Genomic DNA, 13,850 nt, shown 5'->3' with positions numbered 1-13,850 from the left:
ACAACTTGACCAGCAACAATATTTGTGCACACACACACACACACACACCTCCCAATCACATGGGGTGTTACGCCACTGGAATACAATTACAGCCCAATAACAGACAGCCACAAAGGAAGGATTAGTGTTGGAACTGGCAACCTTCATCTGTCTACTTGGTCATTACAGACAGATCTGGCAACCTTGAGGGTTTAACCCCCAATACAACTGTGGAGGTCTGGTGTGTTTTCCGTTGCCGTTTTCGACAGGAAGCGCTCTCCAAATCCACACACATACATACACACACACATACTTTGCAGAATCAACACCTGCCAACCTGCAAAATATGGGTTGAAAGTAATTATGATAAGTTATTGGCCGGTTTAAATCAACTTCTCAAACCCTCTTTTAATAGCAGACGTGCTCCAGGTCATGCACAAGTACGCCGAGGGCGTATTTGAACCCACCAGCCACCTCCGGCACAGTGTGTGCAAAAGAGTCCAGTAGAGTGGAATGTTAATACAAGCGAGTGGTGATTAATCATCATTTTACTCCCTTTTATAGCCTCAAAGGAAAATGGCTCACCAATGGGAGGAGAGAATCCAGACCAGCTCCTCCAATGCTGCTGTCCACGAGGTTCAGAGTAGGACGTTTAGAAATGCAGCACCTTAGCTATGACTGCAACAGCGGGGGGAGTTCCCTCTACAATCTAAGAGAATAACAGTAAAATGTTGATTTTATCAGGGTTGGCAAATAAAAAATAAACATTTATATCCGCAGTACACATTTTTCACAGTTTGTTTTACTGGTGAGATGCCCAAATTATTTTTATTTGGTCTCATTCATAATATATTTAATATGTATATATGTTGAAGTGAAGTGATGCATAAATGGCAGTAAAAATGGTCGGAAACGTTCAAATCCGCTCTTCTCGTGATTTATAGATGAGGCCTCTTGGGAATTTGGTTGCGATGGTTTGTTATTTTTTTTAAGTACGTTTGGGAAACAGACAATTAACATGAGTGCAGTAAATGATAAATATATGTTACACTATTAATCTAATTTATATTACTTTGAAGGTGGCCTTTAGTTTGTTTTACTCAAAGGATCAATAAAGTTGCATTTTAATCCCGTTTGATTACTTTTGTGTGTAACAATAACATCATAATTTAAGGTAAATCAAATCATGACTCTCTCTGTTCATGTCTCTTGTGTTTCTGTTCATCTCAGTTTAACAGTAAAATATAAAGATTTAATGTTGTGTCTTTTCTTTATGGACGTTTTTAACGAGGACTGTAATTCATGATTCAGTTTGCTATTCAAACCGGTCCACAAAGTGTCATTGAAACTGAATCTGTCTCTGAAAGTCTTTTTTCCTCTCTCACTATCTCCCTCTTTCTTCCTTCTCTCCCCCCCCCCCCTCCCAGTCAAAGAGGGCAGGAATCTGGTTCCTATGGACCCCAACGGTCTGTCAGACCCCTACGTGAAGCTCAAACTGATCCCAGATCCCCGCAGCGAGAGCAAACAGAAGACCAAGACCATAAAGTGCTGCCTCAACCCCACCTGGAATGAGACCTTTAAATTGTAAGGCTTTATCACGCCATGTTTGGTGATCTCTTATTTTATTTATTTATCTTTCTGTTTGTCTGTGTTGTTTTTTTGTATTTCCATTTTTTTTTATATCTCTGTCTCATCTCTTCCATCACTGTTTTTAAGAGCAGCACATTAAGCTCGTCTTTCCGAGCATGTGTAACCGCTGGCGCTCCGATAAAAACATCTGGCTCCTTAGATTCATAAAACCTTGCTTTCGGGGTCGTTTCATGCAGTTGGCTCCAATTACATACTTAATCAGCTTCAGCGCAGTTTTGCATGGAAGGAGACCGAGATTTGCATTTTCCGGCATCTGGGTGCAGATGTTACTTTTGAAAGGCTTTTTTTTTTTCACATCTCCAACAAATCAAAAAAAGAGATGACAGAAAATTAGTTTTTTCTTTAATAATATATTAAAAAGAAGTATCATCCAACTGTTGATCGTCCCCGTCTGTCCCCCAGCCACCTGAAGGAGTACGATAAGGACCGCCGTCTGTCGGTGGAGATCTGGGACTGGGACCTGACCAGCCGCAACGACTTCATGGGATCGCTGTCCTTCGGCATCTCGGAGCTCCAGAAGCTAGGAGTGGATGGATGGTGAGATGAACGGGGGAGGCGGGTAGAGAGACGTGAGGCAGAGAAACAACACAGGTAGAGGAGGAGGGAGAGGGAAGGTGACCTTGTTCATTACTGCACCGTTGGAGAAATACTTTAGTTGGAGCTCTTCTTTTTTTTATTCTGGTGATACTCTGTGCCAAAGCATCTCTACCCCGTCTCTTTATCTCGGCTTCTTTATCTCCCCAGCACCCTGCCTCTCCCTCTCTAGCTCAGTCTCTCTATATCTCTCTATCTTCCTCTCTTCCTCTCTTTTTTTGCTGACGCTGCCCTGTCAGGGTTTTTAATGAGATGCCAGCGTTTGAGGTGGAATGGTGGAGGTGGAGGGATGCCATTAAAAAACCCTGATATTTAGAGCAAAGAGAACCCGTGCAGTGTGTGTTTTCCACAACTCCGTCTATGTGAAGCTCCAAAGCCTCACACCTGCTTCAGGGGGGGAGGAGTGAGAGTGACACGAACAGCTGAAGCTAAACTTCTGTATGTTACCGCCCTCTATGGGAGGTGTTTGGAATCATGTTCAAAAGGCTGAAGCTTGTGACATAATTTCCCTTTTGCTGATGTGATTTTTATATCATGTTAATCGTCGTCAACGGAAGCGTTAGCAGCCAACCTCCGGTTCCCCCCTCGGGTTCTCCCAGCGCTCGGTGTAGTTAGCGCCGTTAGCTGCGAACCTCCGGCTTATCTGTCGGCCATGTTGAGAGCCGTTAAGAGGGAAGAGAAATGCTCCCAATCCTTTAACATTAGCTGAAAAACAAACTGCAACCTGCCGGCGGTGTTTGATCGCCTTTCATTTTTTTTGGATGTTTCTACTTTGCTAAGGTGTCTGAACCGATACGCTCAGTCATCTTCAAAGTGGCTAAAATCAGTATTTTCACATGAATTTACACAGTTGATCACTCTGAGTACCAACTGCTCTTGCCTGTATATTTGAGCTGTATTCATAGTCGTCTTCACATCCTGGACGATACGTTTCCTCTGAGGGATTTATGATAACCGCTTTCTGATCCCACCTCGTATCCAAGTGTGTCATAAGTGAGCAAGGTAAACCCGGCCAAGATATCTCCAAAAGTGTGTTTGGCACGCTTCCGACGCACTGAAGGTGGGCAGGGGTCACCTCAGGGTTCACACAAATAAAAGCCCTGAAGCGCTGAAGAAATGTTGCACAGAGGCTACAGAAAACTGTTTTATTGTTTAACACCATCGCAAAAATAAACCACAAAATGAGTTTAGGATATATCCGCTATAACCCGTCTCAGATCTGAACTCATGGCTGTCTAAAGAGAGGAAAAGTCTTTTGTAATAATGCAACAGATAATAGGAATGCAAAGGGAACGATGTTACCGGATGCATCTCTCCAAGTTTCAGCAAAAGCCAAAACTTGGTGGCGTCACATTTGTTACGTCTGCACATAGAAACTTCCAACACTCAAAAGTCAAAATGCCGAATGTTGAATCAGGTTGTTAAACTCCAGCTCAGGTTGGTAGATTGTCAGCAGCGTAAAACTATTTCAAACTGCTGCTATAAAAGCGACTATAAAACTATTTAAACTGAAAAGAATAAAACAGGAATGTTGCAGATAAAAATGTTCACAACCAACAGGATCCACATCTTCTGAGGAGATGAAACCTGGAAGGAATAAAAGGGAAATAGTTGAGATCTGTTCCACTGAATCATAAACACCAAACACGATATTATTTACTGTGAATACGGTTATGATGCCGCGAGTGGTAATGAGGCCAATGTGAAAAATGATCTACTATTGATTGAGTTAAATGATAAGCTTCTGCGCCGTGTCCTGGGCCCATCTCTCTGTCGAGCTTTGCTGGATCACCATGAAGGAGAGTGAATTACTGAATAATCAGCTGATTATTCTTTAGGACTTTAAATCGGTGCGCTAACAGTAAGCCGCTTCAGCTAATGGAAGCAGTTAAACGCTTAAATTGTATAAACTAATTGGGAATTGATTTGACTGGAAATATTCTCTCTCTCTCTCTCTCTCTCTCTCTCTCTCTCTCTCTCTCTTTCTCTCTTTCTCTCTCTCTCTCTTCAGGTTCAAGCTGCTCTCCCAGGAAGAAGGCGAGTACTTCAACGTTCCCGTTGCTCCGGAGGGGGAGGAGGGCAACGAGGAGCTCCGGCAGAAGTTTGAGGTGTGTGTGCGCATTTGCACCTTTTTTTTAGTCTTTTTGTGTGTTTATGTGGAAGCATTTGCGAATGTTTGCCGGCATGTGTTTGAATGTGTTTGTGTGTTACGCTTGTGAACGTGTGTGTGTGTGTGTCTGTCTGAGTGAGAGCCTCTCGGGGAGAGCTGTTAGCAGTTGGCAGGCACACTTGTAGTACCATCCGGTCTGGCACACTGCAGGTGTGTGTGTGTGTGTGTGTGTGTGTGTGTGTGTGTGTGTGTGTGTGTGTGTGTGTGTGTGTGTGTGTGTGTGTGTGTGTGTGTGTGTGTGTGTGTGTGTGTGTGTGTGTGTGTGTGTGTGTGTGTGTGTGTGTGTGTGTGTGTGTGTGTGTGTGTGGCTGACCAGTACTCCCACTCATTAACACATTTGGCAGTGGAGAGGATAACCCCGCTCTGTGTGTGTGTTTCCTCTCTCTTCTCTTTTCCTTTCCTCGTTCCTTCTTGCTGGCACTAAGCTACAAAACCTCAGAGTCATTCTGAAATGTGTTGATCAGAGTTAAGTGGAGCTGTTTGAGGACAATTGTGCTTTTGTCTTCCCACCTGTCCCTGCTTTAGTCCCAGTTAGCTTAGCATAAAGACTGGAAACGGGGGGCAAACAGCTAGCCTGGCTCTGTCCAAAGGAAACAAACTCTGCCCACCAGCACCTCCAAAGCTAATTAAAATGTTATGAATCGAGTTTGTTTCATCCGAACACAAACAGAAGTGTAAATCACACGTCTTCTATCTTCGAATCCTGCTGCTGGTTCATTGGCTGTCGCCCCACAAACAAACCACAGACTCGGCTTGGAAATGAACCGAGACCCACCTTTCATCAGGCGGTCTTGGTTCGTTTGTTTGGTCCGCTTCAGTGTTCGATTGACAGCGTGAGCGAACAGTAACCGGGGACGTTGGCCTGAGTTTGTTTTGAGTGAACCAAACGGGTTGTCTGTGAAAGAACCCTTAGTCACTCAGTCGTAGAGGAAACACTTAACTCAAAGGTTTTGAGCTGTAGAGTGTGGAACTATTTCCTCTGCTGTTGGCCATGTGACGACTTGGCAAGACATTGTTTTAATGCAGTGATTTATTTGTAATTCCTGATGATTTATCCTGTTGTTTTGTCTCACCTGGTCTCCTAAGTTGTAGTTTAGTTTTAGTGCGGTGGAATGAGATTGTAGCCTTCCATCCTTCCTTTCTCTCCTCTCTTCCTTCCCCTCGTCTTCATTTTGCTTCCCTTTCTCTTCTTAACTTATCTGTTTTGTCCTCCGTCACCTTCAGTGCCCCCCCTGTGTGTTTCTCTCTCTTTATCCGTTTCTCTCTCCCTCCATCTCCTCAAGGTCGTGGTCCTCAGACGTTCACCGAGACACATTCTCATGGGGCCAGCTATCTCACACACACACACACACACACACACACACACACAAGCATGTAGGCAACCCCGAGGGTGAAGCTCTCAGGGAGACGGCAGAGAGAGAGAAAGACACAGAGACAAACAGAGAGAGATTTCACTTTGGTAACATGACCTGCGTGCCTCCATTCACCTCATTCACAATCACACAAAAACACACACGAGACAGTCACAGTGATAAATAATGCATGCCGTACGTATGCACACACACACACACAGACACACACACACACACACACACACACAGACAGACAAACTCACAGCATTCAAAGAAGTTCAGGAGCAGAGAGCTAAATTTATGATGAGGTTATCCTCATTTGAAGCTGAGACACATTTCTCTCTCAATTCATTTTAATGAAGCTTTATTGGCATGAAGTTTTGATCAAAAGACATTTTTCCAAAGTATATACTTTTACTCTCACTATTTCTAGCTCATCAACCGCACTTTATTTTAGCTTTTTGTTTCTCTGTTTCCTTTCCTTTCGTCCTCTCCTTCCTCCATCTCCTTTCTCTTTGTCACACACACACACACACACACACGCACACACACACACACACACACACACACACACAGGGGAGAGTGAAAGGGTTAAACGGGGGTGGAATGAAGGTGGCTTGTGGTATTGAGAGAGACAGAGAGAAGTACACACAGATGGAAAGGCGGTGGGAGATTTGTTGACATCAAGAGAGGCACAACATGTTTCCATCGACTGCAATTAGTAAAGACATTTTGACCCAACTTTTCTTATTTTGCAAAAGAACACAGTGTAAGAATTAGCTTTATCTCTATGGTTTGGAACAAATCAAAATAAGATCATGGAGGTCGTGATGATGCACTGATGTCTGTATCATCATAAGAAGAAGACGTAGTTGTGCCAGTAAAAAACAACTCATTTATGGAGAGAACATTGGATGAAGGTCCTCAGGAATTGTTTTTACAGAGTCAAGCTGTCACAGCTCGCACATGTCCGTTGCTGCAGAGAGGCTGCATCAGGATCGTATCTGGGATGAAACAGATGATGAAGATCCATCACCAATTAAACGCATAAATACTCTTTTATCCAGAAAAGCCCAAAAAAAACTAAAACTATTTTGGGGGTTTCCAAGAAAATGCATCAGGTTTTGCTGCTGCCATTCATCCTTTTTAGCATTTATAACATGCACAAACACGCTCTGGACACATGGCTGTAGACAGAGAGCGCCATTATTCTCTGAAGGCTTTAAGAGTGTTGCCTTCAGCATGCTCTGCTGCTCACAGATACCTCAACTGCTCCTCTGTGTGTGTGTGTGTGTGTGTGTGTGTGTGTCGGAACAGATGGAGACAGATAGAGCCTTTTATCCATTGATGAGTCGGGAACCGTATGGGTTGCATCACACACACACACACACACACACACACACACACACACACACACACACACACACACACACACAACAAACCGTGCAGGGAGCAGCAGAGTACTCGGATGCTTCACTCTGACAATTTTCCAGACGAGGCAGCGGAGAAATTACTGCACAGGGCAGAAGAAGTGCAGAGAAGCCTCAGTGCGGATCAGCAATTTCAGATAAGATAGGATAAGATGTACTCGTCCTGCACCTCCGTGTGTGTGCAGGCATTTTGTTAATGTCTTAAGACTGTTTTTAAATTGAAGCATGGCTTTACAAAGTGGAGAGTAAGATTATAATTAGATTAGATTGTGAGATTATAAAGGTTTCTTAAGACGGGGGACGAGAGAGAGTTGGAAATATAACCGAGTGAACGGGAGGAGAGAGACGGGGGAAGTGGTGACGGACATGAATAAATGGGAGAGTCAGAGACACGGGCCACATTCATAAAGATGAAGGAGAAATAATTTATAGAGAACAGAGAGGAAGAGAAATGGTACTAAAACTTTCTGAGTGGTTGAAGGACGGAGACAAGGGAAGAGGTGACAGTCGTGATTGAGTGGAGTGGCAGACTCACAGAGAAGCCATATTTGTTATGGAAAGTGTGAAGTGCCTGCACAGAATGAATGAAACAGAATGAACCAAAAGGCTCAAAAGTTTCTTTAACACATTCATCACTTCCACTTCTGACGCTCTAACGAAAAGCTTTTTTCTGAAGTCTGAAGGCCTGCATGTATTTTGATTTGACCAATGGGGGGTTCAGTCTCCGTTTTCTTTATTCTCAGACATTAAAGACGAGACTGGCTGTGACGGTTTTGTTCATAACTTTGTAACAAACGTGTGTTTCTGCCTCCGATTTTAAAGAGAAGCCTCTCGTCTCTTTTCTACACCGTAGCGTTTCTGAAGCAGCTGTCAAACATCTTTTCACTTGATTGGCATATTAAGCGCAGCAGCAATCAGACCTGGGTCCAGATTATTAGTCGCATTACTAAGGGGAGCTTCTCAAATGATGACAACATTTCACATAAATGTTAATGATTATCAAAAAGGGTGTAATTCTTGGCCCGCGATGCTTGGCACGCTAAAGAAATGAATATTTAACTGATGTTTCCTTCAAGGCCTTTTCCTCACATCTGGCGTTATGCGAACGTCTGAAAACTCGGTTTTAATAGTGAAACGACGACCACTGCCACCTGTTTGTTTTGTAAATGCCCAATCCATTGTCACATGAAGTAGAGGGACGCGTCATGGTAATGCTTATAAATCTGTTGTTGATGACACCGTATAGTGTTTCAAATGTTTTAATGGACGTTAACGTGATACAAATAGCACCTCGGTTGCTGCTTCCAACTGTTTAAAGGCCCGACATCTCCAGCTGCCCCGTCATCACTTCTTCTGTTTAAATACATTTGTCCACTCTCAGCCTGTATTCTTCATCTAATGCCGCCCACTCGTTCCCTCCGTCTCTCATCTAGAGAGCCAAGATCGGACCGGGCAAGAACGCAGAGGGCAAGGCGGCCAACGCTGCCTCCAGGTTCGACTCCAACGGGAACCAGGATCGCATGAAGCTGGCCGACTTCAACTTCCTGATGGTGCTGGGCAAGGGCAGCTTCGGCAAGGTGAGGCCACAATGTCGGTGTGTGTGTGTCCACGTCTGTGTTGTCTGCCACTTTCTATGCGAGTCTGCGTGGGGATAATGGAGGAGTCATTACTGACTGACACCAGAATGTTGAGGTGAGAATTCCTAGTTTTGCACAAAGTAATGTGGACACATGAGGAGGTTCCTGTATTGTTAATGTTAAGGCGAGCCTACAGTGTGAAACGTTAGCTGACCAACAGCTACTGTGGCCACAAGATGGTAATTACAGGAACATGGTGAATACTATAATGTGTTGTATCTCTAGCACAAGTACAGAATAGTCCGAAAGTCTAAGTAATGTCAGGTAAACGGCAATAAAGATGAGTATGAGGCCAAGTCAGACTGTAGCTGCATAAAGCTAAATACAATAAATACAAATATATTGGTTTCTATTTTAAAAAACAATCTCGTAGATCTCCGTTTCCTTTTCTTTGGCGACAAGCTGCGACTGCAGGTGTGTCACCTTTTCCTGGAGAGGTTGCCACAGACACACAGGTCGTAATACTGTAGTAGTATCACTACTACGCTCAATCGCCTTAACGGACATTTATGTAAATGAAATTCTTCCAGAGTGTTACTTGAAAGCTTGCCAGCATTGTTATTGTCATTTTTAAGAGAGTGCTGCTGACCTTACTTTACATCCTGATAGACTGCCCCCACCGTTCATGGGCTTGATGTTGTATTTACCTTTAAGGATGCTTCCTATTATACTCATAGCTGCCATCATGTGTGTGCAAAGACACAGTTAAACAAGTACTTTGGTGCTTTGACTGTGTGCTACGATGAATACCGCTGTGAGCATTTGTGTGTATTTGTGTTTGACGGAGCGTCAGAGCTCTCTATCCACACACAGAGCTGAGAGTAAAGAAGAAGAAGAAGAAATGGAGGGAAAGAGAGGATGGAGATGGAGAGAATTAAAGGAGATGGAGCACAGGTAGACAGAGATGGATGAAGGGAAAGAGGATGACGTGACAAGTGGAGGGAGAGATGAAAGGAGAGAGAGAGAGAGATGTGAGAGCATGGCGGCAAGGTTGACATGAATGAATTGAGAGAGAGGTAAAAACGTCAGACTGAATGAAAAGAGTGAGAGGGGGGAGGAGGGGGAGGAGGAGGGGGAGGAGGGTGGGGGGGGACCTTGGAGAGGGAAGACTGACGTGAATGAATGAAAATCAATCAAGGCAAGAAACAGAAAGACTGGGAAGATGTGGCGAGAGAGAAAATTGGGTGAGAGAGAGAGACACACAGAGAGAGAGAGAGAGAGAGACAGAGAGAGAGACACACACACACACACACACACACACACACACACAGAGAGAGAGAGAGACACAGAGAGAGAGAGACACACACACACACAGAGAGAGAGACACACAAACACACACAGAGAGAGAGAGAGAGAGAGACCATTGTCTGTGTACCAGACCTGTGTGCCGGCTGCCTGTTTCCATGGTAACAGGCGTTTAAAGCCACAGCGATGCAGTGGAGTGGATGTCAGTGTGGAGAGACGGAGTCGAGGTCGATCATTACTGGAATACCCGACGCACACATGCACGCAGATTCCTGAAACACACACGAGTACACTAAAAATGTCGACAAACACACACACACACACACACACACACCAGTACAATAGATCAGAGAAAGAGAAACACACAATACACACATGGTGCATTAGACAGAAAGACACACACACACAAGCACATGCACAAACACGCGTGTGTGTGTGACGCGTGTGTGTCATTTTAATGGTTCCTGAGTTTGTGTGGGAGGCTGGTACCGTCAGAGCTGCTCTTTCTGCCTCAGTGTCTGAGGACATCTGCATCACAATACTGCTGCAAAAATGTCTCTGTGGACATGCTAGCAGTGTGGTAGTAACACACACACGCACACACACACACACACACACACACTCGCATCACATGGGCGTCCCTGTAGCGTCACGTCTCTATACAGAAACACACAAACACACGCGCATGAAGCTGCGTTTATTCGGTGGTATTACAGGTCATTGGTGAGAGCATTTTAGTCTGTGTTGTGTGAATTAAAGTCAAACCTTAAAATCATCAAGACTTGTTTTATTGACTTTGTACATTTCCGCAACAAGGAAGTGCTCCAACTTCGCTGTTTTGTCCTTTTAACTCGATGTGGAGATGAACACCTGCAACGTCCGCCTTCATTTTAGCAAAAACCTGAGCAGTTTTATCGTTATTGTAGTTATTATACTATTACACTATGCAGGCTTTTCAAACGGATCTGATATGGATGCGTATCAGAAAGTTATAGAATCAGACCTTAGTTAGTTAGTTAGATGGTCCGTGGATGTGTTTGTGCTGCATCTTAGATTTGATTGGCAGCCTTGGCCTGAAAAGTTGAGAATATTTAAACTTTTTTTGCGAGTCTGCAAACCGACAAAAAATGAGACACGTGGTGCAAGAGAGGAGGGCATGCCGACAAATAAGATCTGCTGTAACGTCTCTGCGTGATCGGAGCCTTCGGGTGGCTTTTATTTTTACTTATTTAATTTTTACTTTATTCTTAAATATTACATTCTGCAGATAGTTTCAGAATTGGCTTCGTGACAGCAACAAAAGCCCAAACGTGATGCCTCTCGACTTATTATCCTATAAATCACCAAACGCCTGATTTCGTTTAGGAACAAAAAAACGTCAAATGTATTTGTTGGCACACTTGAGCGCACTGGCACCTGAAGAAGTCCCTCATCTGTGTGGGGCCAGGCCGACGGCGTGGACTACATGATACATGACAGTTTAGAGTGACAGAGCACGGCCCTCTGTCATGCTACACAGAGCGGTGGCACGCAGTGACGTGCGGCGCATTGGTTTTCCACGGTTGAAGTCACTCCGCAAGGTCAGCGGAGAAAAAAACGCCGCGGCATCATTTACGACATTTGACAGTTAATATCCCGAGGACTGCTTTTCTGTCAAATGACCCTGGACAACTTTCTTTGATGAAAAGGGCGTCGCCAATAGTGACAAAAGCCCCGATTCAGAGTGGAACAGTTCGTTGATGAATGAGACTGAAACCGGCGCGAGAGGTATAATGACAAAACAACTTGTGCTTGTCACCACGGGCAGCTTGTAATTATGGCCAAAAAAAAGAGAAGCTCCTGTTGTTGCTCTGTGTCTTGTGCATCTTTTGATTTTTGGATGGAACCCTGTGGTTTCATGTCGTCCTCCTCTGGCGTTGTCCTCGTCCTTGTGGTTGTGTGAAATGAGCTCGGGGGCCAGATGGTGTCCTTCCTCTCTGTTTTCAACTTTATACAGTTTGTATTTGCATAGAGTCACACTGCCACCATATGGGACGAGTCCACGCATTCATGCACACACACACACACACACTTACAGCTGCTTTTGTCAAAGGATACCACCAGCATAGATCCAACTTCAATACATATCTAAAGTTGAATGCTGACGATTCTGATGCACATTCTTTACATGTGGCTGCCCACACACACACACACACACACACACACACACACACACACACACACACACACACACACCTGCGTGTCTTTGTCCATCTGTGCTGCGCTCCCTGTAGTATCCCAAACCCAGTAACCCCTCTACATTATCATACCTGAATATTTATGTAGCGTAAAGCTGCTAAGTTTCAGATCTCAAAGGGGAAAAAAAAACTGCCGAGGTGGATATAAGGTCACTCTTATCGCTCTGTTCTTGGAGGTTTTTGGAAAGAATAACGAGTGCGATATGTTTCCCGTTTACGTCGTTAAGCTGACGTCCAAAAGACAGCGAGGCAGTGAGCGGGTAGCGGGTTCTGTTCTCTGCGCTTCACAGCACATTATCCACACGGGTAGAACGTGTCGGCTGTGCTGTTTTCTTCTTCACTCAAGATCTCGTGTATCTCTCGTCCCCAGAGGAACGGTATATTAAACACATCAATGAATCAATCAAACTCCGCTTAACTTCAGCATTTGAGCAGTTGCAAAACGTCATCAGGTTCACCCTGTGTTTTATGCAAAAGTTTTTTCTTTTTTCTATGAAATACGATTTGGATGAAAGATCCTTTTGTTGAGGTCCCAAAACTCAATTAGCCTTGTGGGAACTACAAACACAGCACGCTAGTCATGTAATGTGAAGCTCAGCCGTTTTTCTTCCACCTTCTTCTCGACTGTTCTCTGCTTTAAAGATAAAATGTTAAAGTACTTTTATTAGCTGAAGAGTGAAAGGAAGAGCAGGGCTCTGTAGTCGGTCGACGAGTTTCAGCAGAATTTCCTGTTTCTGAAAATGTTCTTTTCTTCTTGCTTTTAGTTTACTGTCACAGCGACACGACACAGAAGTCGAGAGACTTGATGAGCTTTAATCTGACTTCTTAAAATAAACATTTTCACGTCTCTCTGCAGCTTTGTCGTACGGCGTCCAGATGCATCTGATTTCATATCTTTACTCTTTGCACCGAGCATGTTCATTCGTTCGCTAGCTAGTAAAGTATATTTTGTGTGCCGTCATTTCTTTAAAGAGTTACCAAAATCAATTTTAAATAAATAGTTCAATATTTTGGGAAAACACTTTCATATCTGTTAGTTTAACATGATTACAGCCAGCAGTCGGTTATCTTAGCTTAGCATAAAGACACAACCACCACATAACCTCTCAAGTTCCTTAATTAGCTCATTATGTCTGGTTTGTTTAATCCGTCTTCATGCTGAGCTGAGATAAACATGTCCTGGCTGTAGGCTTATATTGAACAGACTGATACAAGAGTGATGTCTAGTTTTCCATCTACCTCTCGACAAGAAAGTGTATTTCCCAAATTCTCAAGCTTTTAAGGTTTGCTACACACACACACACACACACGCACAGCTCAGACGCCTTTAACACTTACACCTGCTCGTATAATTCCACCGTACAGATTTCCATCCAGAGAGTTGAACTTTTATGACCTGGTCACAAGCCTGCTGCAACTTTTATGAGATGACCTGCGAGCTGAGACTTGACCTACATTTCCGCCTGCTATTTGCAGCGGCTCCGGGCTTCTTCGGGAAAGAATATGTGAGGACTGGGGAAGGAGAAAGCAAGAGCAAAGTAGGGAAGTGAGAAGGA

General features: G+C 44.0%; 1 protein-coding gene across 1 annotated transcript in view; it reads left to right on the top strand.

Moving 5' to 3' along the window:
* The window catches only part of LOC306709344 (protein kinase C beta type-like), a 75,383-nt gene that overhangs the window by 43,048 nt on the left and 18,485 nt on the right, over nt 1-13,850 (top strand). The window contains exons 6-9 of the mRNA XM_079177428.1: nt 1,407-1,563; nt 2,032-2,166; nt 4,235-4,331; nt 8,609-8,752. Coding sequence (XP_079033554.1) covers nt 1,407-1,563; nt 2,032-2,166; nt 4,235-4,331; nt 8,609-8,752 — 533 coding nt within the window. The remainder of the gene's footprint in view (nt 1-1,406; nt 1,564-2,031; nt 2,167-4,234; nt 4,332-8,608; nt 8,753-13,850) is intronic.

Source organism: Pholis gunnellus (genome assembly GCF_910591455.1).
Source record: "Pholis gunnellus genome assembly, chromosome: 17".
NCBI lineage: Eukaryota > Metazoa > Chordata > Actinopteri > Perciformes > Pholidae > Pholis > Pholis gunnellus.
The sequence above is the reverse complement of the archived record's forward strand: the minus strand, read 5'-3'. Positions and strand labels throughout refer to the sequence as shown.